This window comes from Mesoplodon densirostris, chromosome 11 (assembly GCF_025265405.1).
Source record: "Mesoplodon densirostris isolate mMesDen1 chromosome 11, mMesDen1 primary haplotype, whole genome shotgun sequence".
NCBI lineage: Eukaryota > Metazoa > Chordata > Mammalia > Artiodactyla > Ziphiidae > Mesoplodon > Mesoplodon densirostris.
Window position 1 is genome coordinate 26,537,894 of NC_082671.1, and position 27,733 is coordinate 26,565,626.

Here is a 27,733-nt window from a genome sequence, read left to right on the forward strand (position 1 = left end):
AATAACAAATAAATTACTCTTAAATATAACTTAGTGGTGTTTCCTCTGTAACACAGGAACTCGCATTAAAGCACATGGGAAAAGGGCAAGCATAAAGAGTAGGACCAACGGTATTAACTCCTGTAAACAATCCAAATTAATTCAAACTTTCCTGACATTCCTGACATATGTCACCATTTTACTGCAAGTCAATAGTCTGATGATGCGCAGTCTGTAAGAAAAACCCAAGTACATTCTTGGCCTATTGTTCCCTTGGTATATAAACATTCACTATTCATAGAAGAGAATGGAATAACCAGCCTCCATGGCTTAAGTGCTCTTTATCTCTACTGTACATACATTCCAACAGAGAGATTATCCTCATCACAACGAGTGAGAGCAAATTAGTTCACTTTAAAATTCAATTGTTAAAAAAAATTCAATCCAATAATGAGTTTCTAGATTGTTCTCTCCATTATGTAATATAAGCTCAAATGTATTCCTCGTGAATAAAGGGTGTGAATAGAAGGAGGTGATGGAGAGGCACAGAATAAGACAAATTTCACATTTAAATTCTCAAAGATGCAAGTGAGCTCTTTTATAATAAATAATAAACTACTCCCTGAGGTCTTAAATTTCTTACGCCATGAAAATATGACAAATTAGAAACAATCTTTAAATTAATTCTGTGATTATTTCTAGAGAAAGAAAACCCTCAGATTCTGAGCCCTAGTTCTCCCACTCAACCCTGGACAAAAGCCTGTCAAAATTCAGACATCTGCTCTCTGAGCTGCTTACCTAGAGGGACACTCCAACGGGCTGTGGAAGTGGCCTAGAAGGGTCTGGTTTATAATGGTGTGCAACTTAACTTACTTGTATAAAAGAGAGAATTTGTTTTTGTTTTCAATAAGTGTAAAAATGTACAAGGACAAATGTTCAAAGCAGGCCTGCAGAGGGTGGGTCTTGGGACATGGTTGGGAATTGGGAAATAACTGCTGTTTTATTTCTTACATGTGGTAATTAGTTGCTTTGTAAAGTCAAAATATTTTCCAGAAAAATTCAATTAGGTGTAAATACAATTGTATCAGGGTAGATTATATCCCCCTCCTCCAGTGCCCTGGTTGATAACAAGGTAGGATGAAAGAAGTGAGTTTGGTAAATTGGAGGAGAAACAAAGATTGTCAACATATATATGGCCCCAAAGTTATGCCCTCCCCAAAGCTGGTTCATATTAGCAAAAGAAAGATTTGTATGTCTTATAGATGCCTTATGGACTCCAAGGCTGCCCTTTTCTTTCAACCCTCACCTCTTATCTTCCACAAACACATACACAGAAACATCTACATTCTTTACAAAGGACCTGAATTCTTTCCCCATCTCCTCATTCCCCTCCATGACCAGACCTTATCAACAAGAAAATCAGACAAAACCATCCAACAGTTAACAGAGCCAGAGACCCTGTGGAAAAAGCATGGCAGGTAAAAAGAAAGTCGGCAGAGGCTTAAAAGACCTAGGCTCGATCCTGTGCACACACGCGTGCACACACACACACACACACACACACACACACTCTCTCTCCATCATCTCCTGGACATCATTTCATCTGGCTCTACCCTTGACCCCTCTGCTGCAGCCATGTCAGCTTCCCTGCTGTTCTGTGAACACTCCAGTACTTTCCTGCCTCAGGGTCTTGGCACTTGCTTTCCTTCTACTTGAAATACCCCTCCCCCAACAGCCAAATGGCTCATTCCTTCACTTCCTTTATATCTCTGCTCAATGTCATAATATCTGTGAGGCCAGCCCTGACCTCCTCACAGCCCTTATCAACACCTGGCATGTAACGACAAATTTTAAGTGTTTAACTGTAAGCTCCATGTAGGCAAGACCTTCATTTTGTTCCCTGCTGTGATCCTGGCAACAAGTAGACACTCAATCAACATTAAGAGAATTAAAGAGGAAGAAGTAGTGAGGCTAAAAAGAACATACTCTCCCCTGACTATAAGCCAGGGTGGCCTTTGTATGATTGAGAATCCATCAAAGGTGAAATAAAAGAAATATTTTCCATGATTCCCTGGACTCAATGTTTATGCTTGTTTATCCAATCATTTTTTCCCCTGGTAATGTATCATATGGACTCACTATCTCAAAATTTAAGGAAATAGCCAGGGATTGTAAAGTAATTTCAATCCAATACATTGATGCAGTACACACATCATTTAGAAATATTCTAGGTGGACAGAGCTGTGTTTATTTTGTTGACGTTATTGTAAACATTTCATCCACTGTTCCTTTTTAGCACGGAAAAATGTCCGCAAAGCAAGACCTCTATTTTCATAAAAATCTTAATTCTACTGTGTAATGTCTTGGAGTCAGAGCCCTTTGGATCATGTCCTTAGTAACTAATCACCACACAGAATAACCAAGATTATCTCTGCTTCAAGAGCTTACGAATTAGCAGGAGAATCTGATTTTTAAGACCTTCCAATGTGTAAGTAGATCAAGAACAAAGGGGCAAGGCCACGTAAACACGAGCTAGATGCCAAACCTCTGCCTCCAAACTCTGAAAGAAGAAAATGTAGAAAGTGCAAGTAGCCTCCAAGAATTGCCAGGGGCTTTAGTTAATGTTTGCAAAGAATTTTCAAGATGAAAACCACCATAGAAGAGCTAAATCTTACTATCACCACAGCTGGAATGCTTTGCTAATGTTTTTCCTGATGCAGTAAAGTGATTTTGGAACAAATTCCATGAAAGAAAAGGATTAACAGCCTTCCAACGAGGAAGTTTCCATTCATTCATCATGTTACCACAGACACTCTGGGGATGGCCAAGGTTCGCCTATGTGCAGGGGTTTACTGCCAGCATGAAGGTCCAACTTTAACATAACCTGACCAAGGTGACAGCCTGTGGGGACTCACCACTCCCTTTAGTTAGCTGGGAGAGTGTCAAGAAAACCACTTCCTGACATAGCAGTCCAGCACTCTACTACATTTGCTTTTGCAGATCAACACCAGTATAGCAGGCACGTCAAACCACACTGAAAGGCTAATAAAACAAACCTCATATTGACTCCAAACATTTCACACCGTACTGAGCACAGCCTTTTTTTAGGCTTTAAATATAGTTCACTTAAGCAAAAGGTTCTGCATACCAAAATCGAAAAAGAGTTTCTAACTTTTTATGATTTTATTCATTTAGATAATGCATATTGAGTGGCAAACAATAAAATTTAGATAATAAGTATTGGATGTGACAAACTCTTGATGTTAGAAATATGGCATTGAACAAAACAGAAAATAATCTCTGTCCTCGTGGGGTTTATGCTCTAGTTGGAGGAAATAGACATTACATAAAACAACAAAATTATATAGCATTTTAGAAACTGGAAGTATAGTGAAGAAAAAGTTAAGTGAAAGGGAGGTAAGATGTGGAGCAGAAGGTGTGTGAGTGCATTTTAAATAGGGTAGTTATGGTAGCCCTTACCGAGAAGATGAAATTTGTGCTCATATAAAAATTAAGTCAAAATGGATCAATAACCTAAATATCAGAGCTAAAACTGTAAAACTCTCAGAAGAAAACTGAGTGGGAAATCTTTATGACCTCGAATGTGATGATGGATTCTTAGATTTGACACCAAAAGCAATGAATAACAAAAGAAAACAATAAATTAGACTTCATTAAAAACTTTTTTGCATTAAAGGACATTATCAAGAATGTGAAATGACAATTTAAAGAATGGGAGAAAATATTTCCAAATCATCTATCAGTTGGGAATTTAATATCCTGAACTCTTACAATTCAACAACAAAAAGACAACCCAATTTAAAAAAATGACCAGAGGGGCTTCCCTGGTGGTGCAGTGGTTAAGAATCCGCCTGCCAATGCAGAGGACACAGGTTCGAGCCCTGATCTGGGAAGATCCCACATGCCATGGAGCATCTAAGCCCACGAACCACACTACTAAGCCAATGTGCCACAACTACTGAAGCCCGTGTGCCTAGAGCCTGTGCTCCACAACAAGAGAAGCCCCTGCAGTGAGAAGCCCGCATACCACAACGAAGAGTAGCCCCCACTTGCCACAGCTAGAGGAAGCCCACATGCAGCAATAAAGACCCAATGCAGCCAAAAATAAATAAATTTATAAAAACAAACAAACAAAAAAAAACACCTTGTTAAAATGACCAAAGGACCCGAATAGACATTTCTCCAAAGAAAATACACAGATGGCCAAAAGGCACATGAAAAGATGTTTATCACTGATCATTAAGGAAATGCACATCAAAACCACAGTGAGATACCTCTTCATGCCCACCAGAACAGCTTTAAATAAAATAATACAAAATAACAAACATTGGCAAAGATGTAGAGAAATAGGAACCCCTGTACATTCCTGGTGGAAAAATAAAATGGTGCATCCACTGTGAAAAATAGTTCCTCAAAAAGTTAAACAGAATTACCATATGACCCAGCAATTTCACTCCTAGGTATATACCCAAGAGAAATGAAGAAGTATGTCCAACACAGAAACTTGTACACCAATGTGTATAGTAGCATTATTCATACTAGCCAAAAGGTGGAAACAGACATAATGTCTATCAACAGATGAATGCATAAACCAACTGTGGTATATATCCAATGAAATATTATTCAGTCAAAAAAGGAACAGAGTATTGATATACACTACAACTTTGGACGAACTTCAAAAATACTATGCAAAGTAAAAGAAGTCAGACACAAAAGGTCACATATTGTATTACTGTAATTATTGTATAATTTATTTTATATCCAGAATAGGCAAATCCATAGAGACAGAAAGCAGATCAGAGGTTACCAGGGGATGGGGTAGGGAGAGTTGGGAGTCATTACTTAATGGGTATGGGGTGTTTTTAATGAAATTATGAAAGAGCTCTGAAATAGAACAGGTAAGTACACAACATTGTGAACACACTAGTGCCACTAAATTGTACACTTTGGAATGGTTAATTGTATGTTATGCAAATTTCACCTGAAATAAAAAAGCAAAAAAATTTTTCATCAGATTTTCAGGATCACATATTGTGTTTTATATTCTACTTTAAGTTCTGTATTCATTCTAGCCTTTAATCTATTTGTAATATTTTAATCTTCTTTTAAAACACAACTTTATTGAGATACCATTCACATACAATAGAATTCACCCATTTTATGTGTATATTCTGATGAGTTTTGGTAAATGTACATATAATCCAGCAACTAAAACCACAATCAAACTTTAGACAACATTTCACACCTCCAAAAGTTCCTTCAAGTCTTTTTTACAGTCAATTCCCAACCCCAGGTTTTCTGTCATTAAAATCCTGCCTTTTCTAGCCATATAAAATTCTAGAAAAGGCAGAATTACAATGACAGACATTTCATATGAATGGAATTATGCAGTATTTGATCTTAAATGCCTGGTTTCTTTCACTTGGTAAGTATTTGAGGTTCATTTTTGTTGTTTTATGTATCAGTAAATTATTTGTTCCTTTAAATTTTTTAATAATTTACCACATTAAGTTTATCCATTTCCAAGGTGAGGTCACTAGACGATCTTTATTTTTCAACTAGTATAAATAAAGCTGCTATGAATATTTACTTGTAAGACTCTTGTATGGACATAAATTTCCATCTCTCTTCAGTAGATACTGAGAAGCAGAATTGCTTATTTTTATGTTTAACTTCTTACAAAACTGCTGAATTTTTCCAAAGTGGCTGACCAATTTTTCATTCTCACCAGTCATGTATGAGGCTTCCAGTTGCTGCACATTCTTAGCCAACACTTAGTATTGTAAACCTTTTTAATCACAGTCATTCTATAGAGTGTATAGTGGTTCTTTTTTGTGGTTTTGAGTTTCCCTAATGACTAATGATGCTGAGCATCTTTTCATGTACTTATTACCCTTTGTATATCTTCTTTTGTGAAGTGTCTATTTGAATCTTTTGTCCATTTTTAATGAGTTGCCTTCTAATTATTGAATTTTAAGAGCTCTTTAAATATCCTAGATACAAGTCTTTGGAGGTATATGTTTTGCAAATATTTTCTCCCAATTTGTAGCTTGCCATTTGATTTAATTAACATTATCTTTTGAGGAACAGAGGTTTTAATCCTGATGATGTCCAGTTTATCAACATTTTCTTTCATAATTTGCACTTTATGTATCCTAAGAAATCTTTGCTTAACACAAGTTCACAAAGATTTTCTATTTCCTTTTAGAATCTTTGGTGTTATTTAACTCTTTTGTTTAGGACTATGATCCACTTAGAAATACTTTCTAAGTGTATAGTATGAGTTAAGGGTTAATGTTCATATTTTTCCCTTACAGATAATTCGTTATTTCAGTATCTTATATTTCCCCATTGAATTACATTGGTAACTTTGTTAAAAATCAGTTAAGCTTGTAAATGTGAGTTTATCTTTGGAATCTGAATTCTATTCCATTTTCTACCGACTATTTTTTCCTGACTTTGGGTCACCTATTTCTTTACATGTCTAGTAATCTAATTAAAAACCCGGCATTGTGTGTCATACACTATAGTGACTCTATTCTATTTTGTTCTTCTGAAATTTGATGGTTTCCTGTTTTAATATATGATAAACTTGCCTGGATTCAAACTGAAAAATCTCTTTTTATGTAGAGAGCTGAAATTTTTGCTCAGTGGGGTTTTATTTGTTTCTTTCTTTCTTTTGCCTGGATCTCTGGGGAATCTCTCTTGTTCTTGCATAGCTTTGTGATCAGCCAATGATTTCAACAGAGGTTATATACAGACAACTAAAGCCAGCGAAGCTTCTACCCTCTGCCGCCCAACTTGCATTTGTGTTGAAGAATTCATTCAAATTTGCAGCAAATAATAAGTCTCCCCAGGCTTTCAGTTTTGCTCGCGCTTTCTAGGATGCCCCATGTGCACATGTTGTTTTCTCATTCATCCGTGAATGCACGGAGTGGGTATTATCTCAGCCCTTCTACAGCTCTCTTGCTTCCAAAATCTACCCCTTAAATTGCTAGCTGCTTTGCTACTCTCCCAAACCAAATCAGCCACCTCCAGCCAGTAAACCTGTGAGTTTTTAACACTAGATCTGGGGGGATGGGAATATTCTCAGGCAAGAAGCATCTTACACAAGGCAGTAGCCGTTTTTAATAAGTAAATATTTTCAAGTTCTTTGCTGTCTTTGATCATTTTTGAAATGGTTACATTTAATAATTTTTTCCACGTTCCAATATTTTTCCAAGTTCCCAATATTGAAACTTTTAATAAAGTTTTATACTATTATCTTTTTTTTGAAGTGAGAATCACCCAACCAACTCAGGCAGGCATTTATTAGTGTAAGCAGAATCTTAACCATATTTAAGCACTTATGAACATGTTATCATTATCTCATTTATCATTACATGAAATCAAATGAATTAGGTCAAAAATGAGGCAACCACTGCAAGAAAAAAATTTCTCATTTGCAAACATTGTAACCTTGGTCTATTAACCTTGATACAGTCTTTAAAATATATATTACCTTTCTGGAAAATTTTTAAATACACAAAATTTTTTAGATGAATGAGTAAAATTTAGACTCACACCCCCTCGCAAAAAAAGAGTTACTGAGTATAGAGTATCTCTCTTGAAATGTAGAATTCATTTGAATCTTAAGAAAATTACCTTGACGGCTGCTAAACAATGAAGGCTCAGTAAGGCCATCACAACTGCCAGAAGGATGGTGGCTAAGTTCCGCGTGTCCCATATGGTCTCTACCAGAGGAATACTGCCCACCTGCCAGTCATAGCACAGGGTAACAGGTGCAAGCAGAAGCCACACGTTGAAGGCCAAGAGGTAGGAATAGGTAAGGAATCTACAAAGAGAAGAAAAGTCACTGAAACATAACTCGAGATCCATGACATTTTGCAAACATTCATTCACCATGTTTCTATTAAATAGCACTTCTATACTATCAATGTTATAGAAAAGACAAGGTAAGATGGAAAGTCATTCATTCATTTAGTCATTAAGTTGATCATTTTGGAATCTACTTAATAGCTGTTAGTTATTGTGGTAAGTGCTGGCCTTTCAATGATGAATAAGACAGAGTTTCCATGACCTATATTTAAAAATTATCATAAATAAATACATAACAACTGAGATAAATGGTATAGATGAAAGCATATGACATGAAATGTTGCCCTGTTGGATACTATTCCCTGGGTAAGAGACATTTGACCTGTCCCTTTTTTTTTTTTTTTTTTTTGTGGTACGCAGGCCTCTCACTGTTGTGGCCTCTCTCGTTGCGGAGCACAGGCTCCAGACGCACAGGCTCAGCGGCCATGGCTCACGGGCCCAGCCGCTCCGTGGCATGTGGGATCTTCCCGGACCGGGGCACAAACCCACGTCCCCTGCATCGGCAGGCAGACTCTCAACCACTGCGCCACCAGGGAAGCCCTGTCCCTTTTTAATAGTGCCCCAAATCCTGCAGTGGATATGAAAATATTAACCATTTTATAATAGATTATCCATTTTGAACTATTTCAAAAAAATCAAAATATCTGTGGTAAGGAGATAAAGTCTCTTACAAATCGAGACGCTAGTCTTTAAGAGGAGGGAAGTAACAGCAGTCCTTCATAATAAGAATAGCCAGGTGGACCTAGGGAAGGAAATTTATGAATGGGGATGTTACTCCTGTTTCCTGGCTGTGTCTAGGCACTAAGGCATTCTAACTGACCCCCTTCCTTTCAGCATAGAGGAAACTAAATTTACTTAAATTCGTTCAGTAAACACAAATTCTTTAACTTGTGTTCTAGACCCTTGAAAACTGCAGAACTTTCAGCCTATAACAAACTCCATCCAAACCTCTGCACTAGGGGATGGCCAAACTCTAGTATGGCTTTTAGCAGCATAAGGCCATGTTCCTGGGATGACCCCAGCCCCTCCACTAAAATGCCTGCCTGAGAAAGATCATCATGCCAGGAGAATTTACCTTTTTCTAGCTGATCCCTGACATAAAGGCCCCTGACCTCCCTTTCTTAGAGCACTTACTACAAAGGACTTACAGTTGGGAATATGGATCTCTTACAACTCAGAACTGTCTTTCTCAAGGACCTGAGAGTCATTCCTTTAAAATGTAATCACCAGGAGGAAGGGGCCTGTCTCCAGGACTGTGGGAGGACAGGATCCTAACTCTGATAACTGCCAGCCAGCAGACACAGCCTAAATGCACTTAGACGATCAATTCTTTGTAATTTCTTACCTCTCTGACTCTTCCAAGCCCCCTTTGCCGCCCCTCCCATTCTCTCTTTAAAATACCCAGTCAACCCTGCGCAAATCAGAATGGAGCTCAGCTCTTTCCTGAACTGTCAGTAGTTACTGAATGAAGTGTGTTCTTATAGCTCTAACTAATGTCCAGCTGTGTTTATCTTTGACACTCTACATGGGACTAAACCAGAGAAATAGATAAATCCCTTGCCCTCAAGGAATGTAAAATCCAATAGTGAAAATAAGATACACAGAATTAAAGAGGCAGAAGGAGATGAGTGCCGTGAGGGTTCAGAATGTGAAGAGAAGAGCTCCCTCATTGCCAGATCCTTTTGGAGGAAACCTTGGATGCGCAAAGAAGTTGGATCAGATAAGTTCTAGGTTGCTTTCCAATGTTAAGAGTCAATTCACCCTGAATTCCTCTCAGTAAGTAGCTCTGGTTAAGAACACCCCTCCCAGCCCTTTCCAGTTTATCTCCTTCCCTTTCCTCCTCTTCCTCCAAGGCTGGCAATGGAAAAATCATTAGCAATGATCAGGAAAGGTTCAGCGATGGGGATTATTCACTGCCTCTGCTCTCAAACCCCAACAGAGAAATGGGTCAGATATTTCAATGGTGTTTCTCAACACTCCCCTCCCTGTTGTTATTTTAAATAAAATAGGAATGTACAGATAGTGCAGTATATACTGATAGTTTGATGAAGTCCAAGCTTTGTTATTTATCAAAGATAAAAACAAAAAAGTCACCTTATCCCTTTTAGGTTTGGGCCTGGGAAACTGCCTCGTGAGAATGCCAACTCCACAGAATGATGACTGTGTCCCTTAGGGCTTCTTCTTTTCACAGAGCTTCTAAGCTGATGCTATATACTTCTTAGCTCAGTAAAGATTCATCATGACTTGGCTTTAAAGAATGTTCAACCACCAAACTTAGCAGGAGAGTCACACAGCTACGTCACTCGGTTACATCCCAACTCTTAGGAATTACTTTAAAAAATAGTATCTCTCCTTCTTGCTATAATAGATCTAGGCAATGATCATAAATGGCTGCTGAAATTATTAGGTGAAAAGCTGATGGGGTATTTTATAATGGATGGATCAGGCTAAATCATGTGCCTAGAACTTATTAATCAATTTTAACATCACAGGAAGGGAGACTAATTCCTGATGGATATACACAAAAAGCTGATGGGCTGCTTTTTTATTTGAAGCAGTCTTGTCAAATAGAAAAGAAAATTAAACTTGAATCTAAGCGAGCAATTTATTACCAGTTTACATCAAATACAGAAAACACCAGAACATGTTAAATAATACCACAGGGAGGCAATATGCTAAATCCAGAATGTTACAAATTCCACAGAACAAATGACAGCGGTTTCTTCAACAAATACATTGCAATGGGAGGGGGAAAAAAGGGAGAGGGCACCTATAAATTAAGAGACTTAAGAGACATATCAAAGTGCAGGTTTTGTTTAGCTGCTAATTCAAACAAACTGCTATTAAAAATAACTGCTTATGAGGCAGAAAAAATGAAACACTGATTGGATATATGATAATAGAGAATCACTGTTAATTTCTAAAGCATGATAACGGTATTGTGGTTCTAAGTCTTTAAGGGTCCTTGTATTTCAGAAATACATATGAAAATATATGCATTTGAAATGAGATTATGTCTGGGATTTGCTTCAAAATGATGGATTGAAGCAACGCGGAAGAACCGGGTGGGAGTATGAATGAAACAAGGTTGGCCATGAACTATGACTGGGAAAACTGGATAAAGGGTAGGTGGGGACTCTTTATGCTGTTTTCTCCACTCTTGTACATATTTAATATTTTTCATAATAAAACAATTTTTAAGTAGTGAGAAAGGCAACAGAATTGTAACAGGAATGCTTTCTTAAGTCTGGTTGCAGCTTGACCATGGAATAGCTGCAAACGCCATGCAGAAACTTTCAATGTTCAGTTCACATTTTGAACTTGCCCTGCAAGTTGTCTTCATTGTCTCTTATATTTTCTAGACTTGCAATACCATACTGACAAAAAACAAATATCAAGAATAACATTTTTTAAAAGTTACAGTCTCAACGTAGTTACTTACTTTTTTTTTTTTTTTTTTTTTGCAGTACACGGGCCTCTCACTGTTGTGGCCTCTCCCATTGTGGAGCACAGGCTCCAGACATGCAGGCTCAGCAGCCATGGCTCACGGGCCCAGCCACTCCACAGCATGTGGGATCTTCCCGGACCGGGACACGAACCCGTGTCCCCTGCATCGGCAGGCGGACTCTCAACCACTGCGCCACCAGGGAAGCCCACTTACATATTTTTTTAAATGCTCAGTTGTGACTTTTTACACAGATTATAAGCAAAATAGGTCAAAAAAGAAAAGTAAACCACAGAACTAAAACTTCACCTTCCTGTAACACTAGGAAGGTCAAAACTATTAACTTAACCCAACACTATTAACTAACCCTCCTTTATTTTTATTGAGGTATAGGTGATTTATAATATTATATTAGTTTCAGGTGTACAACATAGTGATTTAAAATTTTTATAGATTATACTCCATTTAAAGTTATTATAAAATATTGGCTATACTCCCTCTGCTGTACAATGTATCCTCGTAGCTTATTTATACATAGTAGTTTGTACCTCTTAATTCCTCACCCCTAAATTGCCTCACCCCCTTCCCTTTTCATAATCATTAATTTGTTCTGTATGTGAGTCTGTTTCTGTTTTGTTATACTCGTTTGTTTGTTTCATTTTTTAGATTTCACATATAAGTGATGATATACAGTATTTGTCTTTCTCTGTCTGACTTATTTCACTAAGCATAATACCCTCCAGGTCCATCTAAGTTGTCGCAAATGGCAAAATTTTGTTCTTTTTTATGAGACTGAGTAATATTCCATTGTATGTATACACCACAGAATCTTTATCCATTCACCTGTTGATGGACACTTAGGTTGCTTCCATATCTTGGCTATTGTAAATACTACTACTATGAACACTGGGGTGCATGTAACTTCTCAACGTAGTGTTTTTTGGGTTTTTTGGTGATATATACCCAGGAGTGGAATTGTCCTTTTTAATATATATATATTATCTCCATTAGCTCAGAAATATACACCTACCTTTTGTGCATATGAATTCAGATAAATGTTGCAAGTAAACTCCTTAAATACTATTTGAAATACTGAAACAGTATTGGAAAATTTTTGCAAATTTAAGCACAAAGAAGCCACTTGGAGTCACCCCGAAAGCTAATTACATTTGAGGGGGCTAGTTGAGCTAGCTGTAATCAGCAACTGATATATTTCTTTTTAACTCACTATGAATTACATTTCAAACTAATCACCTTGCTTATTTCTGCTAAAATTTCAGAAATAAAACAATCTTTGAATATCTCTGTCCCACTGGGTTTTCTTTTTTAAAGCAGGGGGAAAATAAAGTGAATTATTTACCAATTTTCTACCATGAATTCTGCTAACAGGAGGAAAGCCACTAGCATATCTGGCCAACAAAATGGAATATACAGCACAAAAAGCCAGGAATTCAGCTTAAACAAGTTAGTGATGTATTTTCATTCATAATCCAGGAATGAATGAAGAGGTTTCAGGATGAAATACATGAAAGGGAAAATGAGGCCGGTGGGGAACTGGCATCAAATGGCACCTAATCAAACTGTGGCCCTTTTTTTTTTTAACATCTTTTTTGAAGAATAATTGCTATACAATGTTGTGTTAGTTTCTGATGTACAACAAAGTGAATCAGCTATATGTATACATATACCCCCATATCCCCTCCCTCTTGAGACTCCCTCCCACCCTCCCTATCCCACCCCTCTAGGTGGTCACAAAGCCCAGAGCTGATCTCCCTGTGCTATGTGGCTGCTTCCCACTAGCTATCTATTTTACATTTGGTAGTGTATATATGTCCATACCACTCTCTCACTTTGTCCCAGCCTCCTCTTCCCACCCTGTGTCCTCAAGTTCATTCTCTACGTATGTGTCTTTATTCCTGCCCTGCCACTAGGTTCATCAGTATCAGTTTTCTAGATTCCATATATATGCATTAGCATAAGGTATTTGTTTTCCTCTTTCTGACTTACTTCACTCTGTATGACAGACTCTAGGTCCATCCACCTCACTACAAATAACTCAGTTTCGTTCCTTTTTATGGCTGAGTAATATTCCATTGTATATATGTGCCACATCCTCTTTATCCATTGTTGATGGACATTTAGGTTGCTTCCATGTCCTGGCTACTGTAAATAGTGTGGCACTCTTTAAATCTAAATCTTCATTTTTATCAAGAAAAAAATTAGAGTGCTTTAACTGCTAAAATATACATAAATTCTGTTGTCTTTGAAAAAACCTTTTTGGCTAAGAAATAACATGATCCTAACATAAAGATGCCTATGATAGGTACATATGAAAAAATCATGCACTGCCAGCAGAAACATGCAGCACTTGCTTGTTTTATATAGAAATGTTTCTGCTCAAAGGATCCTTTTTTCTCTTTCATCTACAAAATCCTCCACCAATTCATAAATAAGGGACACTGGGTCCATTGTATACACACTGCATCCTCTTGGGAAGGGCACTGGCTAACACTGGCAAAATAGCCACGGTACCTCCAGAGTGGAGCACCCCACCTTGCCCTGACTCTACTCTGTCCACTGGGTTTTGGTGATCTGTCCTGCCCCTCCCTAGGCTGTCCCTTATTTTCATCTTCACAACTCCTGTATTCCACTGCTGCTTCAAAAGGATCTCCACAGTTTCACTGTATCCCAGCAATAATGACAGGCCTTTGTAGGCATAACTTGCTTATTGTCATCAGTAGCATCTTCCCCTTATAACCTTCTCCGGGATTAGCCAAAGAAAGCCATTTACTGAACTAAGTTCTCAATGAACAGGAGACCCTGACATGAATTCAATAAATGTTGAACACTTACTCTGTGCACTTTTATAGGTGCTGAAGGGTAATCAGAGCTAGCCCTCATCTTCCACAAGGACATTTTCACAGCATCAGTGGTGAGAAGACATGCACATATTACATGGTTGGGTAATAGTGAAATATAGACACCAAATTTCAATGGAGCTCTAAGAAGTGACAGATTAATGAAAAACAGAGGATTAAGAAATGCCCTCCTAGAATCTATGCAGAATTTAAATAGGTGGAAAGATGGCAGATAGAGAATCCAGGCAGGACCCCCAAACAAAAATGGCTTCAAATTTTAAATGGACATGACACTTTCTGAGGACAGTTAAAAATATGGGTAAATTAGAGTACAGGATTAAAAATGTATAATATACAAATGATAAGATGACTCCTCCTAGAATGTCTAAAATGAAAAATATTATGTCAAATGTTGGTGAGGATGTGGAGAAACCGGAACTTTGAAACACTACTGTGAATTGATTAAACCATGTTGGAGAAGTTCAGGCAGTTTCATGAAAGTAGAATAAATGCATACTTCATGATGTAGAAATTCTACACCTAAGTTCCTACCCAGCAGTGCTGCACATATATGTTAACCAAAAGACATTTACAAGATTGTTCATAGCAGCACTATTATTATTTTTTTAATTTTTATTGAAGTAAGTTGATTCACAATGGTTCAGGTGCACATCAAACTGATTTAGTTATATATGTGTATATGTATGTGTGTATATATACATACATTTATATTCTTTTTCAGATTCTTTTCCAATATGGTTTAGTACAGGTATTGAAAATAGTTCCCTGTGCTATACAGTGGGTGCTTGTTTTTTATCTATTTTATACATAGTAGTGTGTATCTGTTAATCCCAAATTCCCAATTTATCCCTTCCCCCCTTTCCCCTTTGGTAACCATAAGTTTGTTCACTATGTCTGTGAGTCTATTTCTGTTTTGTAAATAAGTTCATTTGTACCATTTTTTTAGATTTCACATGTAAGTGATATCATATGATATTTGTCTTTCTCTGTTTGACTTACTTCACTTAATACGATAACCTCTAGGTCCATCCATGTTGCTGCAAACGGCATTATTTCATTCTTTTTTATGGCTGAGTAGTATTCCATTGTGTTTATTTATACACACACACACACACACACACACACCACATCTTCTTTATGTATTCCTCTGTCGGTGGACATTTAGGTTGTTTCTATGTCATGGGCAGCACTAGTATTAACACCCCAAACTGGAAACAACCCAGATGTCCATCTACAATAAAATCGATACCTACATTGTATATTCATGGAATGGAAATCCATTCAGCAATGAGAATGAATACAACAACATGGATGAACGTCACAATGGGAAATGTGGAACAAAAACAGGTGACACAAAAGAAAAGAAAATCAGGGAAGACCATTGATAGCCAAGGATGGGATGACTGGAAGCAGGCCCTAATCCCCAGCACACAGGGCTGCGGCAGAAAGCTACAAGGCAAACCCAGCTGAATGGCTGGTGTAGAAGCTTGTCTACGGCCCTCAGCCCTTAGCTCCTTGGTGGCAACAGAGTAGAAGGTGCCAGACAAGTGCTGAGGCCTGCCCTTGGGGCATTCCATCCATGGGCGAAGGCCCGTAAGTAGCACTGAATACTGATACTTGATGCTTTAGCACCTGGGAACAGAGATGGCAAGACCATTTCCAACTACTCATGAAATAGGAAGAGAGATCCAAGGGGCTCTCCAGCCAGTTTCTCACTATGTTTTGTTTTTAAAGTTCTTCCAGATTATGAGGACCAATGGTCTAATCAAACCAGTTAAAGGGAGAGTTATTTTTAAAATTCCCGTAAGAATCAGAAGATAGGAAATTAAGAGCAAAACCAGACTTCCTAGGAACCAGAACCAAGCAGCTACAAGGAAGGTAGGCTTCTCTCTAGGCCACAGGCCTTCTTCACGTCTGCCCTCTTAGCCTTTGCTTCATCTCCTCCCTCTGCTCGGGAGCTGCTTAGTCATGCTCCTCATGACTGAGGCTGGAGCACGGTCGTCAGGGCTGCCCAGCTCTCCTTTCTTCCTGCCTTCACACACCTGTCACTTCAGTCTTCACAGCCTCACTCTTAGGTTTCAAATTCCTGAGAGCAGCACCTGACTGGCTCACCTCATCTTTTGGAATCAACTCTCACAGGTTGGCCAAACTCCAATTCCTGATCCTTCAGGTCCCAACAAAGGTGTCACTTCTTCTGACAGGCTTTCCCTGTCACCACTCCCCCCCACCCCCAGGCCAGGCTGGAGTCCCCTATATGAGCTCCCACAGCCTCAGGGCTTACACACTGCCCGGTAACTTCCCGTTGATGATGTGCCTGTCTTCCCACTAAAACAGAAGCTCCTCGGGGACAGGGTTGAGTCTTATTTATAGTTATTTGCCCAGCACCCAGCTCTTTAAGTAGATAGGTTTTCAGAAATTAACCTGATAGTAAAATAATGCCTAAAAATCTAAAAATATTTAAATTAGATACTTTTATTTGGGCCTGAGGCAAACATATACTTTTCTAATCCCATAAAAGATACCTGCTAGACTTCCAGTTGTCCACGCTTGTAGCTAAAGGGCACAGACTGAAGCTTCTGCCCTTGTGTAGGCCCCTCAGCACCTTGTGTAATGCTGGCTCCTGGGACACCATCTAGTAATGAGGAGTGTCTGAGTAAAGGCACTCCCATCACATGTCCCAGAGCATCCTTATAAAGCTATGCCAAGCTTACTTTTTCTTATTTTGCATTAAACTGCAATGAATAATAGTTCAAATGAGAATTCTTGTTACCATGGATAAACTATAAAGTGAATCTGAAATGTCATTAAGTCTCTTTGACCTTTTTAATGCACCATTAATACAGTTATCTTATTAACAGAGACAGTCTCCTCAGAGCAGAAAATATGAATTTCAACATCTAAGACTTCCAGCAACAACTTCTTACCCATTTATCTCTGAAAAGGTAAATAATTCTTTCTGCAAAATAAATACTAGATCCATTTCTTACCCAGAGTCTGTTTCTCTCTATAAAGCATTTAACATCTTTATTTCAAACCAACATTCAGGTGTAACTTCCACTGAGCAAACATACCAACTGCTGACCATACATCAGGCGCAGGTTCCAGATTCCACACAGAATCCCGGTGGTCTACTAATGAACTACATCCAACAACACTGAACATCCCTTAGGCATGTACAGCACTTGCTAGCTTACAAAGTATTTGCATATAGGGATTACCTGATCCCAACTCAGTCCCTACGAAGTGGATATTACCCTTCTTGCAGCAAGGGAAACAGCCTTAGAGAGGCAGACTTGTTCAATGCCCCACAAGAGATCCATAGGAGACCCTGCATACAAGACAGGGTTTTCTGGCTCCCCATACAATGTAGAAAGGAAATATGATGGGTCAAATACTGGTATTTCATGGAGAAACACCTGCCTGAGATTCTGACTTATTCCTTGAACAGTGCAACCTGGATGAACTTGAGCTTTTATACCAAAAAAAGAAAAACCAAACCTTTAACTTTTAGTCGAAGCAGGGCTGACAAACTTAAAACCAGTGTGTAGTCACCTCTCCAACACAGTAAACAGATGACTGCACTGATGGAAATATTTGTTAGAGCATCATACGGCAAGAAGTCGAATCACATTAAAAGCTTGGGTTTGGCATTTTATTCATTATGAAAAGCAAGTTTGGCCTTTATGTTCCATTGTTAGCAAAAATAAAAGAACCGTCTCTAATTTTTATCAGCTTCTCATGGATTTAATATTCTAATGGAAACACAGTAAGTAGATTTAAAGGATTCTATATTTTCTTCAAGCAGTAAAGTGATCCAGACCAGCCTTTTCCAGCCCTGCTCCCTAGTCCACAGGTAGAATTTGCCACCACCACAGTCTCCCTCTTCTGACTCCCTCCTCTTTCTTCTTCATTTTTTCCCCCTTCATTCCTGGGGTCTAAGACAATTAGAGGAATTACTATTACATAGTGTCATTTCAGTTTGGGAAACTACACTCAGTGACCTTGACCATCTCTTTCATCCCCAAGCTATGTTTCTAAGAACATAATACAAAATACACGATGGGGACAACACCCACCTTGTAGCGCACTCTTCAGCTACAGAGGACACAGTTCACACCTGAGGATTTCAAAAAGGGTAACGCCTCCTCCTCCCCCCCAAAACAATTAGGCTGCTGATCAGGCACAGAATCTCTCACCCAACCTTGCGATCCATTCAATCAGAATTTCTGCCACCTGAATCAGAAAATCTTATTTTTAGCATACTTCCCAGGGTGACTCTGATATTCACTCTAGTTTGGTGACCATTGCTTTAAAAATCAGAATAACTTCAGTTTCATTTCACGTGTGAAGGCCCTGCTAGTTGCTGAAGCAAAAACAAAGCAGCGACTTTTGCTCAACTCTCTTTAAGCACAGGGTGGTTTTGTTTGTTTTAAAGAATAATTTAAATTTTCATTCAGTTTGCTCAGAGATACGTTATGTTATGAGATAGCCCCCATGTTAGGGGCTTTTAGGGCTATAAACATTACTAAGACATAGTGCCCTAAGGCTGTAACAATCAAAACCTAAGGTTTTGTGCCTGTTTGAAATGATCAGCTGAAAATGGAGACAGAAAAAGAAGCTTCTTTAGGAGGAGAATGTTGAGTTCTATCTTAATCTCATTATTTCATACCTTGATGTCTTCCAGCAAGTCATACAAGACTTTGTCTGGATACAGCAGAAACACATCTATCCACTTAAGAAGATATATTCCACCTGCTTATCCAGGACCACATCTCATGAAAAAACATGATGCTGATAGGAGGCCTTACATTCACTGAAAAATCCTATTTTATCTATATCCTGGATTTGAAAGACAACCATTTTTAATATGTGAAAGGCAATACTTCTTTGATCAAGCACATACGGCTTTATGTTCCCTCCTCTTCGAGTCTGGTTAACACAGAAAACCAGTTACTAGACAGCAGGCAGGCACCTTAATAGTGAAAACAATGTTATCCCTTCTGCAGGCTCCAGCCCTATGCAGAAGCCATACTTAACCTCTGCTTTTGTTTTTATTTTTTATCCAAGATTTCCAAAATTGAATGTCAAAGTACCACATTTCTAAAGAGACACATACAGAGAAGTAAATTCTGGGCTAAATGACAATTCTCTGACAGAACGAGCTGCACACAGACCTATTCCATGACTCCTCAAATGCAAGTCCACCATAACCACCAAAGCAGAATCTTCGGGCACTGGACCCCAGCACTGATGTTTCAGCATGATTCACAAGTGTTTTCGAGACACATGCAGGTTTGGCAATCTGGCTGGAGTAAAATCATAAAGCCCGGGACAGCTGCAGTCAGAGCATAATTTTGGGTGGTAATTTATAAGAAGTGTCATGAGCACCCGTGGTCTTGGTCCCTAAAGGACATTTTTTTTCAGATGGGACTAAGTTAGTCGTCACACCAAAAGATGGAGTGCAATAAATTCCCTCCACCACTCAGAATCAGCTGAGTGAAGCACAAGTTGGCAGACTAGAAGAAACCACCCAAACCAGAGGCAGCGGAAGGCTGCAGAGTGCACTGGGTGTGCTCCACTAGCCAGTCCTCCAACCTCCCCGTCCTTCTCCCAGAGATAAGCCAAGAACCCCAGCACTTGTCCTAGGCCGGTGCTATCCAAAAGAAATATAATAAAAGAATGCATAATTTCAAGGTTTTATTAGCTATGTTAAAAGAGAGGAAAATGAAACGTGGTAAATTGATTTAATAATATATTTTGTTTCAAGAATATACTCAAAATATCATTTCAACATATATATAATTTATGGGCTTTAATCAATATAAATGTATTAATGAGGTATTTTGCATTCTTTTATTCTTACAGAATTTTGTCTTCAAAATCCTGTGTGGGCACTTCCCTGGTGGCGCAGTGGTTAAGAATCTGCCTGCCAACGTAGGGGACACAGGTTCGAGCCCTGGTCCAGAAAGATCCCACATGCCATGGAGCAACTAAGCCCATGCGCCACAACTACTGAGCCTGCGAGCCACAACTACTGAGGCTGCGTGCCGCAACTACTGAAGCCCATGCGCCCAGAGACCGTGCTCCACAACAAAGAGAAGCCACAGCAATGAGAAGCCCGCACACCACAACTAAGAGTAGCCCCCGCTCACCACAACTAGAGAAAGCCCGTGTGCAATAGTGAAAACCCAATGCAGCCAAAAACCAAATAAGATAAATAAAATAAATTAAAAAATGAAAAAAAATCCTGTGTGTACTTTATTTATACTTATAGCACATCTCAATTCAGACTAGCCGGTAGCCTCATGTGGTTCGTGGCTCCTGTAGTGGACACCACAGATCTAGACAATCACTCTGGCCCTCAGCCCAACCCTCCACCTCCCCCAACATGCAACTGTTCTTGGTTTAATCTTTAATTTGGGATTCCTACTCAAAACCCACCCACAACACTTGGCTCTAGCCCCTTTCTATATTCAAATCCAATTTCAAAATTTTCCAATCTCAAATTTCCGAAATCGCTAACCTGTTTTGTTTTGGTTTTTGTCTGTTTTAGTACATGGTTTTTGTCTCCATTCACTCCCTTCTACCTCTGGTGAAAACTTCTAGCTCTTGTTTCAACAGAAATTCCATGAGGGATGGGAGGGATTTGGACATATGAAGGCAAAATTTTCCAACTTGCTTGTCGAAAAAAAGTTGTGCAATCGAAATACAACACTTCTTCTGTTCTTCAACTTCTTTTTTGGGTTTTAATTAATTTATTTTATTTTATTTATTTTCGGCTGTGTTAGGTCTTTGTTGCTGTGCACAGGCTTTCTCTAGTTGTGGCGAGCAGGGGCTACTCTTTGTTGCGGTGCCCAGTCTTCTCATTGTGGTGGCTTCTCTTGTTGCAGCGCACGGGCTCTAGGCACACAGGCTTCAGTAGTTGTGGCCCATGGGCTCTAGAGTGCAGGCTCAGTAGTTGTGGCTCATGGGCTTAGTTGCTTCGCAGCATGTGGGATCTTCCCAGACCTGAACCCATGTCCCAGGGTTCGAACCTGTGTCCCCTGCATTGGCAGGCAGATTCTTAACCACTGCATTACCAGGGAAGCCCTGTTCTTCAACTTCTAATGACACTTTTTCTTCTCAAGTCAAAAGCAGAAACATGTATCATTCAATGTCATGTCATTCAGCTGATCCACACAAATCTCAATTACAGATTAAAAAAGTTATTGATCAGTCACATAGAATTACTGACAGTTAATACAATCTGGATGTTTGGAATAAAATGGAAAGGTAGAAGATTAAGGGCTTCTTGCCAGCATATCCTGAATAATGATGACCCCCTCCCCCCATTCTGTATGGATCTATCTTGTTGATTGGACACTCCCAATGGACAAAAATTAAAAGCCAAATTATAAACGGCCTCCAAGATGCTGTTAACATAAACTGTATCAAAGTACAATTTAAAAAATATTAAAAACATAATCCTGTACAAATACACAGTGAAGACTAAAAGTTTACATAACTTATTAGTAAGGGAATCAGACACTTGACAAAGCCAATTTAGAAGAGAATTTGAGTTAGGCAAAGCCTTCTTAAATATAACAGCAAAAGCATAAGTAACAACAACCAAAAAACAGATAAATTGGATTTCATCAAAATTAAAAACTTTTGTGCCTCAAAGATCACCATCAAGAAAGTGTAACAACAGCCCACAGAAAGGTAAAAAAATGTTCATAAATCATATATCTAGAATATATAAATATCATATGTAGAATATATAAAGAACTATTACAACTCAATAATAAAAAGACAAATAACCCAATTAAAAACTGGACAAAGGATCTGAACAGACATTTTCCAAAGAAGATATAGAAATGGCTAATATATATATATAAAGATGCTCAACATCATTAGTCATCAGGGAAATGAAAATCAAAACCACAGTAAGATGCCATTTCACACCCACTTGTATGGCTATAATTAAAACAACAACAACAAAAAGACTGTCAAAAAGACAAGTGTTGAAGAGGATGTGGAGAAACTGGAGCCCTCATAGACTGCTGGTAGAAATGTAAAATGGTAAAACCCCTTTGGTAAACAGTCTGGCAGCTCCTCAAGAAGTTAAATATAGGGGACTTGCCTGGTGGCACAGTGGTTGGGAATCCGTCTGCCAATGCAGGGGACAAGGGTTCAATTCCTTGTCCAGGAAGTTCCCACATGCTTCGGAACAACTAAGCCCATGCGCCACAACTACTGAGTCCGCACACCACAGCTACTGAAGCCCGTGTACCTAGAGCCTATGCTCTGCAACAAGAGAAGCCCCTGCTCACTGCAACTGGAGAAAGCCCGCGCGCAGCAATGAAGACCCAACGCAGCCAAAAAAATAAAACAAAATAAAATAAATAAACATTCTTGTGCTAAAAAAAAAAAGTCAGATATATGGGGCTTCCCTGGTGGCGCAGTGGTTGAGAATCTGCCTGCTAATGCAGGGGACACGGGTTCAAGCCCTGGGCTGGGAGGATCCCACATGCCACGGAGCAACTAGGCCCGTGAGCCACAACTACTGAGCCTGCGCGTCTGGAGCCTGTGCTCCGCAACAAGAGAGGCCGCGATAGTGAGAGGCCCACGCACTGCGATGAAGAGTGGCCCCCACTTGCCACAACTAGAGAAAGCCCTCGCACAGAAACGAAGACCCAACACAGCAAAAATAAATAAATAAATTAATAAACTCCTACCCCCAACATCTTCTTAAAAAAAAAAAATGTCAAATATAGAGTTAACATATATGATCTGGCAATTCCACTCCTTGGTACATATGCAAGAGAAATCAAAACATACATTCAAACAAAAACTTGTACATGAATGTTCATAGCAGTATTATATGTAATAGCCAAAACGTTCCATTACATGGAAACAACCCAAACGTCCATCAACAGATAAAGGGTAAAATAAAAAGTGATGTATCTATAAAATGGCATACTACTGCAGAATAAAAAAGAAATAAATATTAATATATGTATGCTATGACACGATGAATCTTGAACACAGTTTACTAAGTAAAAGAAGCCAGTCACTAAAGATCACACATCATATGATTCCATTGATATAACATATCCAAAATAAGTAATTCTATAGAGATAAAAAGTAGATCAATGGTTGCCTAAGGCCAGGGGACTGGGGTGAAATAGGGAACAGCTGCTAATGGATATGAGGTTTCTTTTTGGGGAGGTGTTCTAAATTTGATTGTGATGATAGCTGCACGGCTCTGTGAATATACTAAAAACCATTGAATTGTACACGTTAAACAGATGAATTGTATAGCATTTAAATTATATCTCAAGCTGTTATTAAATATAGATATAAACTGAATATATATAAGAAACATATAAGTATATATGTGTCGATATATACAAACTAAATTTGAAAAACAAGTATTCATGGTTCATGAAAAAATAAAAAGGAATGAGGCTGGCGAATTAGATACAAATTTGCCCAATGTCTTGCAAGGCAATAAAACTAACATTTGAAATTTTATTTTCTACTTTAGAGAAAAGAAATAATCACACCTGTCAGATTTCTATACGTAAAATTCTAAGTTGACAGAGTTGTAAAATACAGTAAATGTGAATAATAAGTCAACCAAAGTTGTATTCCTCTAGTTTTGTTAGACAATGTTCTACATTACCGTGAATGCCATCGTCATGTTTTTTTCTTATTTTCATGTCTTAGATAATTTTTCTTAACAAAGGTTTTTCATGAGCATACCACAACAATTTTGCATCTGTTTTGTTAGGCAGAAAATGGCGGGGTATTTCCTCTTAGCTAAACACATGGGAATAGATCACCTAAAAGAGAAGGAATCTCAGAACTAAAATCACAAGAAGTCATGTGAAACAAACCAAAAACCAAAGAGTTGACCAAGCAATTTTTAAAAGCTATTAGGATATTTTTAAAACTACATGTAATTAATAACTATAACAATTATTAAGAGAAGAGAAAGCTAGTTGGAAAACTCTCACCTGATAATAAAGTTATTATACCTACTTTAAAAGCAGATATCCTTGCAAGATAGAAGCAAAGATGCTATAAAAGTTGTCCAGTTTACAAATCCAGTAAAAGAGGTGAAGCAATAACGAGATCAATTGACATAGCTGACTGACAAACCTCGAACTGGTAAAGACAGATTCACAGAGCCACCAAATCATAGCTAAACCGTACAGTTGATGAGAAGAAAAAAAAAAAAAAAGCCAACAGAAATGGAAACAGACTAAGGTAATCCAGTTTAAGAATCAGCATTATACCAGAGGTCAAACAATTATGCAAGAAGAGTAGAAACTTTACTCAGGAAAGGAATTAAAGACAATGTTCTGGATGCTTAAAAGAGTCAATTATAATGCAGAGCTATCTTAGAGGAATGTGAAAGGCCATTTACAGCAACTGTCACTGAAATGTCCCAGGGTATCTATGTATTTTAAGGATGAAACACAAAAACAGAAAGATACATGTTTTTTTTTTTTTTTTTTTTTTTTTTTTTTACAAGAGGGAGAATATAAAGATGTTAGGATATTCTGTTCTATCACTTTATATTGATTGAATTGCCTGAGAATAGTCATTCAGATGGATTCACAGACAGAAAGTCCTGGATGAAATGTGTATCAGATCCCTCAGAAAAAATATGTAAAAACCTTGGAAGTGAAAGGTAGAATATGGTGAATGACCGGCCCAAGGTCCTAATTCTGCCAGAGGTTCCACCAAAGAATTTTTTTGACCACCAGCAGGAATAAAAATGCAACCTGACCCCCCTGGCAGCTAAGATGGTATAGACAGAAGGGCACTGAGCCAGAGACCAAAGGCACCTTGTCCTGACACCAAGGACAGCAGGGTAGGCACGTGTTTGCTGATGACAGAGAGAAGAATGAAATGACTGGTTGGTGAGTTGACAGCAGTATGTTCTTGTTCTCATCCATCTGTTGCTTTGCGCAGCTCGGCGTTTGGAGACTGGTACGCTCGGGGAATGGGCTGCATCTAACTATAAAGACAAGAGTGAATGCTCAAATTCAGCAGACAAGAACGCTTGGAGGGAGACCAACCGAGGGCTAAGGGAAATGGAGCCAGAAGCAAGAACAAGATCTGGCAAAGCTGTTTTTGTCGCTTAAAGGCAGAAAATAGCTATTGAAGGAGCTGCAGAACCTGAAACAATTTCTCAATGAGCTAAAAATATCCAGACAAGGAGCCCTGGAGATGTTGAAAGCCAGTGAGAGAAACCTAAAAAGGACAAGTAGATTGCAATATTAACAAAAAGCTGGGCTACAGATGTCAAGCTTAATGAATGGACTAATTAAACAATATTTTGAAAAATATAAGACATAAACAACAATTTATAAGTCTCTAGACTATCTCAAAGGGATAAGCCAACACTGGAGGCTGTATACCATATGGTTTCTGAAGCATATTCAAGATTTTTTAACACAAATAGACGTTGCAAGTAATGCAAACAACTGTGACATAATATTTATTAGAAAAATGGGTCAAACAAATTGGAAGTATCCTTTTTGAATGGAAAATAGTCTTACAGTCTTTAGAAAGGAAGAAAACACTAAGAACAAAAAAGAAGATACAATGAAAAAAGAGTAGAAATTTATCAATTAAAACATATAAAGTAAATGAGTGAAATAAAGCAAGTCTGGCTTTATAAAAACAAAATCCAACAATCTTCCATCCCTAAGAGATACAAGTAAGCTGAAATATAAATGTGCTGTCGGTCAAGGTTTAAGATTTATTATGTCTTTGCAAACACTGAAAAGGGAAGGTCACTATTACATAAATGATATTAGACATTAAAAAGAACATAAAACTATGAAAATTTAAGAACAGTACACCTTAATGTATAAACATTATAGAATAATATATCCTGAAGAAACGTTATGAAAGCTGTCAAATATAATTATATCTGAAAGTGTCAGAAGTACATCACAGCAGGTTGGGTAAGGAATTAAAACCCTCTCAATGAACAAGATCCATTGGGCAACATCACTTCTTGATCCACTATCCTAAATCTCTTAAGGACAAATGGTAAGATATAATTGACTGTATCTTAGCAAAAATTGTTGTTCATTTCTGTTCGCCACTTTCAACTTCCCTGCTGATTTTAAACTTACAAGTAGTTATAATGTCCAATCAACCTCTATACACCTCTCAGTGCATTGTCTTGTAACATTTGCCATATGAGCCACTCAAAAGCTTTTTTTTTTTTTTTTTTTGGCTTCATTGGGTCTTCATTGCTGCGCATGGGCTTTCTCTAGTTGCAGTGAGCGGGGGATACTCTTTGTTGCAGTGCGTGGGCTACTTGTTGCAGAGCATGTGCTCTAGGTGCACGGGCTTCAGCAGTTGTGGCACGAGGGCTCAGTAGTTGTGGCTCGCGGGTTCTAGAGCACAGCCTCAGTAGTTGTGGATTATGGGCTTAGTTGCTCTGTGGCATGTGGGATCTTCCCGGATCAGGGCTCAAACCCGTGTCCCCTGAATTGGCAGGAGGATTCTTAACCACTGTGCCACCAGGGAAGTCCCTCAATAGATAATTATTATTGATAAATGCTCAACAAAATGCTTGTTGAGTAAACAAATATATACCAATATGAGAACAATACCAATAATGTTGACAAAACCGCACCATTTGTTGAAAAGAATTCCAAACATCTAAACAGCAGTTTCTTTTCTCCACACGCCCTGAATAGAACACAACCTTTCTTTCCTTAAAATGCAAAGACAACATATCATTTAAGATTATTTAAAACAACCTGATAAATACCAAGTAAAGTTAAAAAAATGTATTTCTACTGACCTTGTAAGAATGTAAGGTGAAAATGAAGCTGGATTATCCTGCTCTGAAAAGTGGGGCATAGATCCTCCCATTATCCACAGACGGAAGTACAGAACAACAATCACCTTCAGAGAAAAGAAGATTTGGTAAGAAAATCACTGAGTGTCGGGAGGAAGCCCCACCTTTCTGGAGGATACTTTCAGATGCTTTACACATATTTTGATCTACCAACACTTTCTCTAGTGAGCATTTCTGTAAAATCCTAACATTGAAGATGAGTAGGAAAGTAGTTCGGTAACGGGAAGAGTAAACAATGAAGGTGATGATGGAAAGGCAAGCAAATCTTAATAACAGCCGTCAATTGTAAGCACTTATTAGCTGTTATCCATTGTTATCCACTGAAGGCTTTCCATCCACCTGAGGCCTCCCAATTTGCCCAGAATCCCACAGCTAGTAAACTGCAAGATCCAGGAGTTGGACCCAGGTCATTGGTCTCCAACGCCCAGGTTATTAACCATCCCTCTCACAGAGCCCCATGAAAGTGAACTTAAACTATAGATGATAGTTCTGTGTCCTGAATAAATACATTTGGAAATGCTCCAACTCTCAAGTGCTCTCGAGCAGACCACTCATGCAAGGGTTATTTCAACCCCAGGAAACATCTTTTGTGTCTCCTCAGTGGAATTTTATCACTGATGGTGCTATCCTGTTGCAAAGGTGCATAAGACAAAC

The 27,733-nt window shown here is 38.4% G+C and overlaps 1 protein-coding gene across 4 annotated transcripts in view; it reads right to left on the minus strand.

The window, feature by feature from the left end:
* TMTC1 (transmembrane O-mannosyltransferase targeting cadherins 1) overlaps positions 1–27,733 on the minus strand; it is a 272,198-nt gene that overhangs the window by 110,345 nt on the left and 134,120 nt on the right. For all 4 annotated transcript variants that reach the window (XM_060113162.1, XM_060113160.1, XM_060113161.1 and 1 more), the window contains 2 exons: positions 27,023–27,126; positions 7,645–7,834 (listed from right to left, as the gene is read on the minus strand). In XM_060113162.1, the coding sequence (XP_059969145.1) occupies positions 7,645–7,834; positions 27,023–27,126 (294 nt within the window). The remainder of the gene's footprint in view (positions 1–7,644; positions 7,835–27,022; positions 27,127–27,733) is intronic.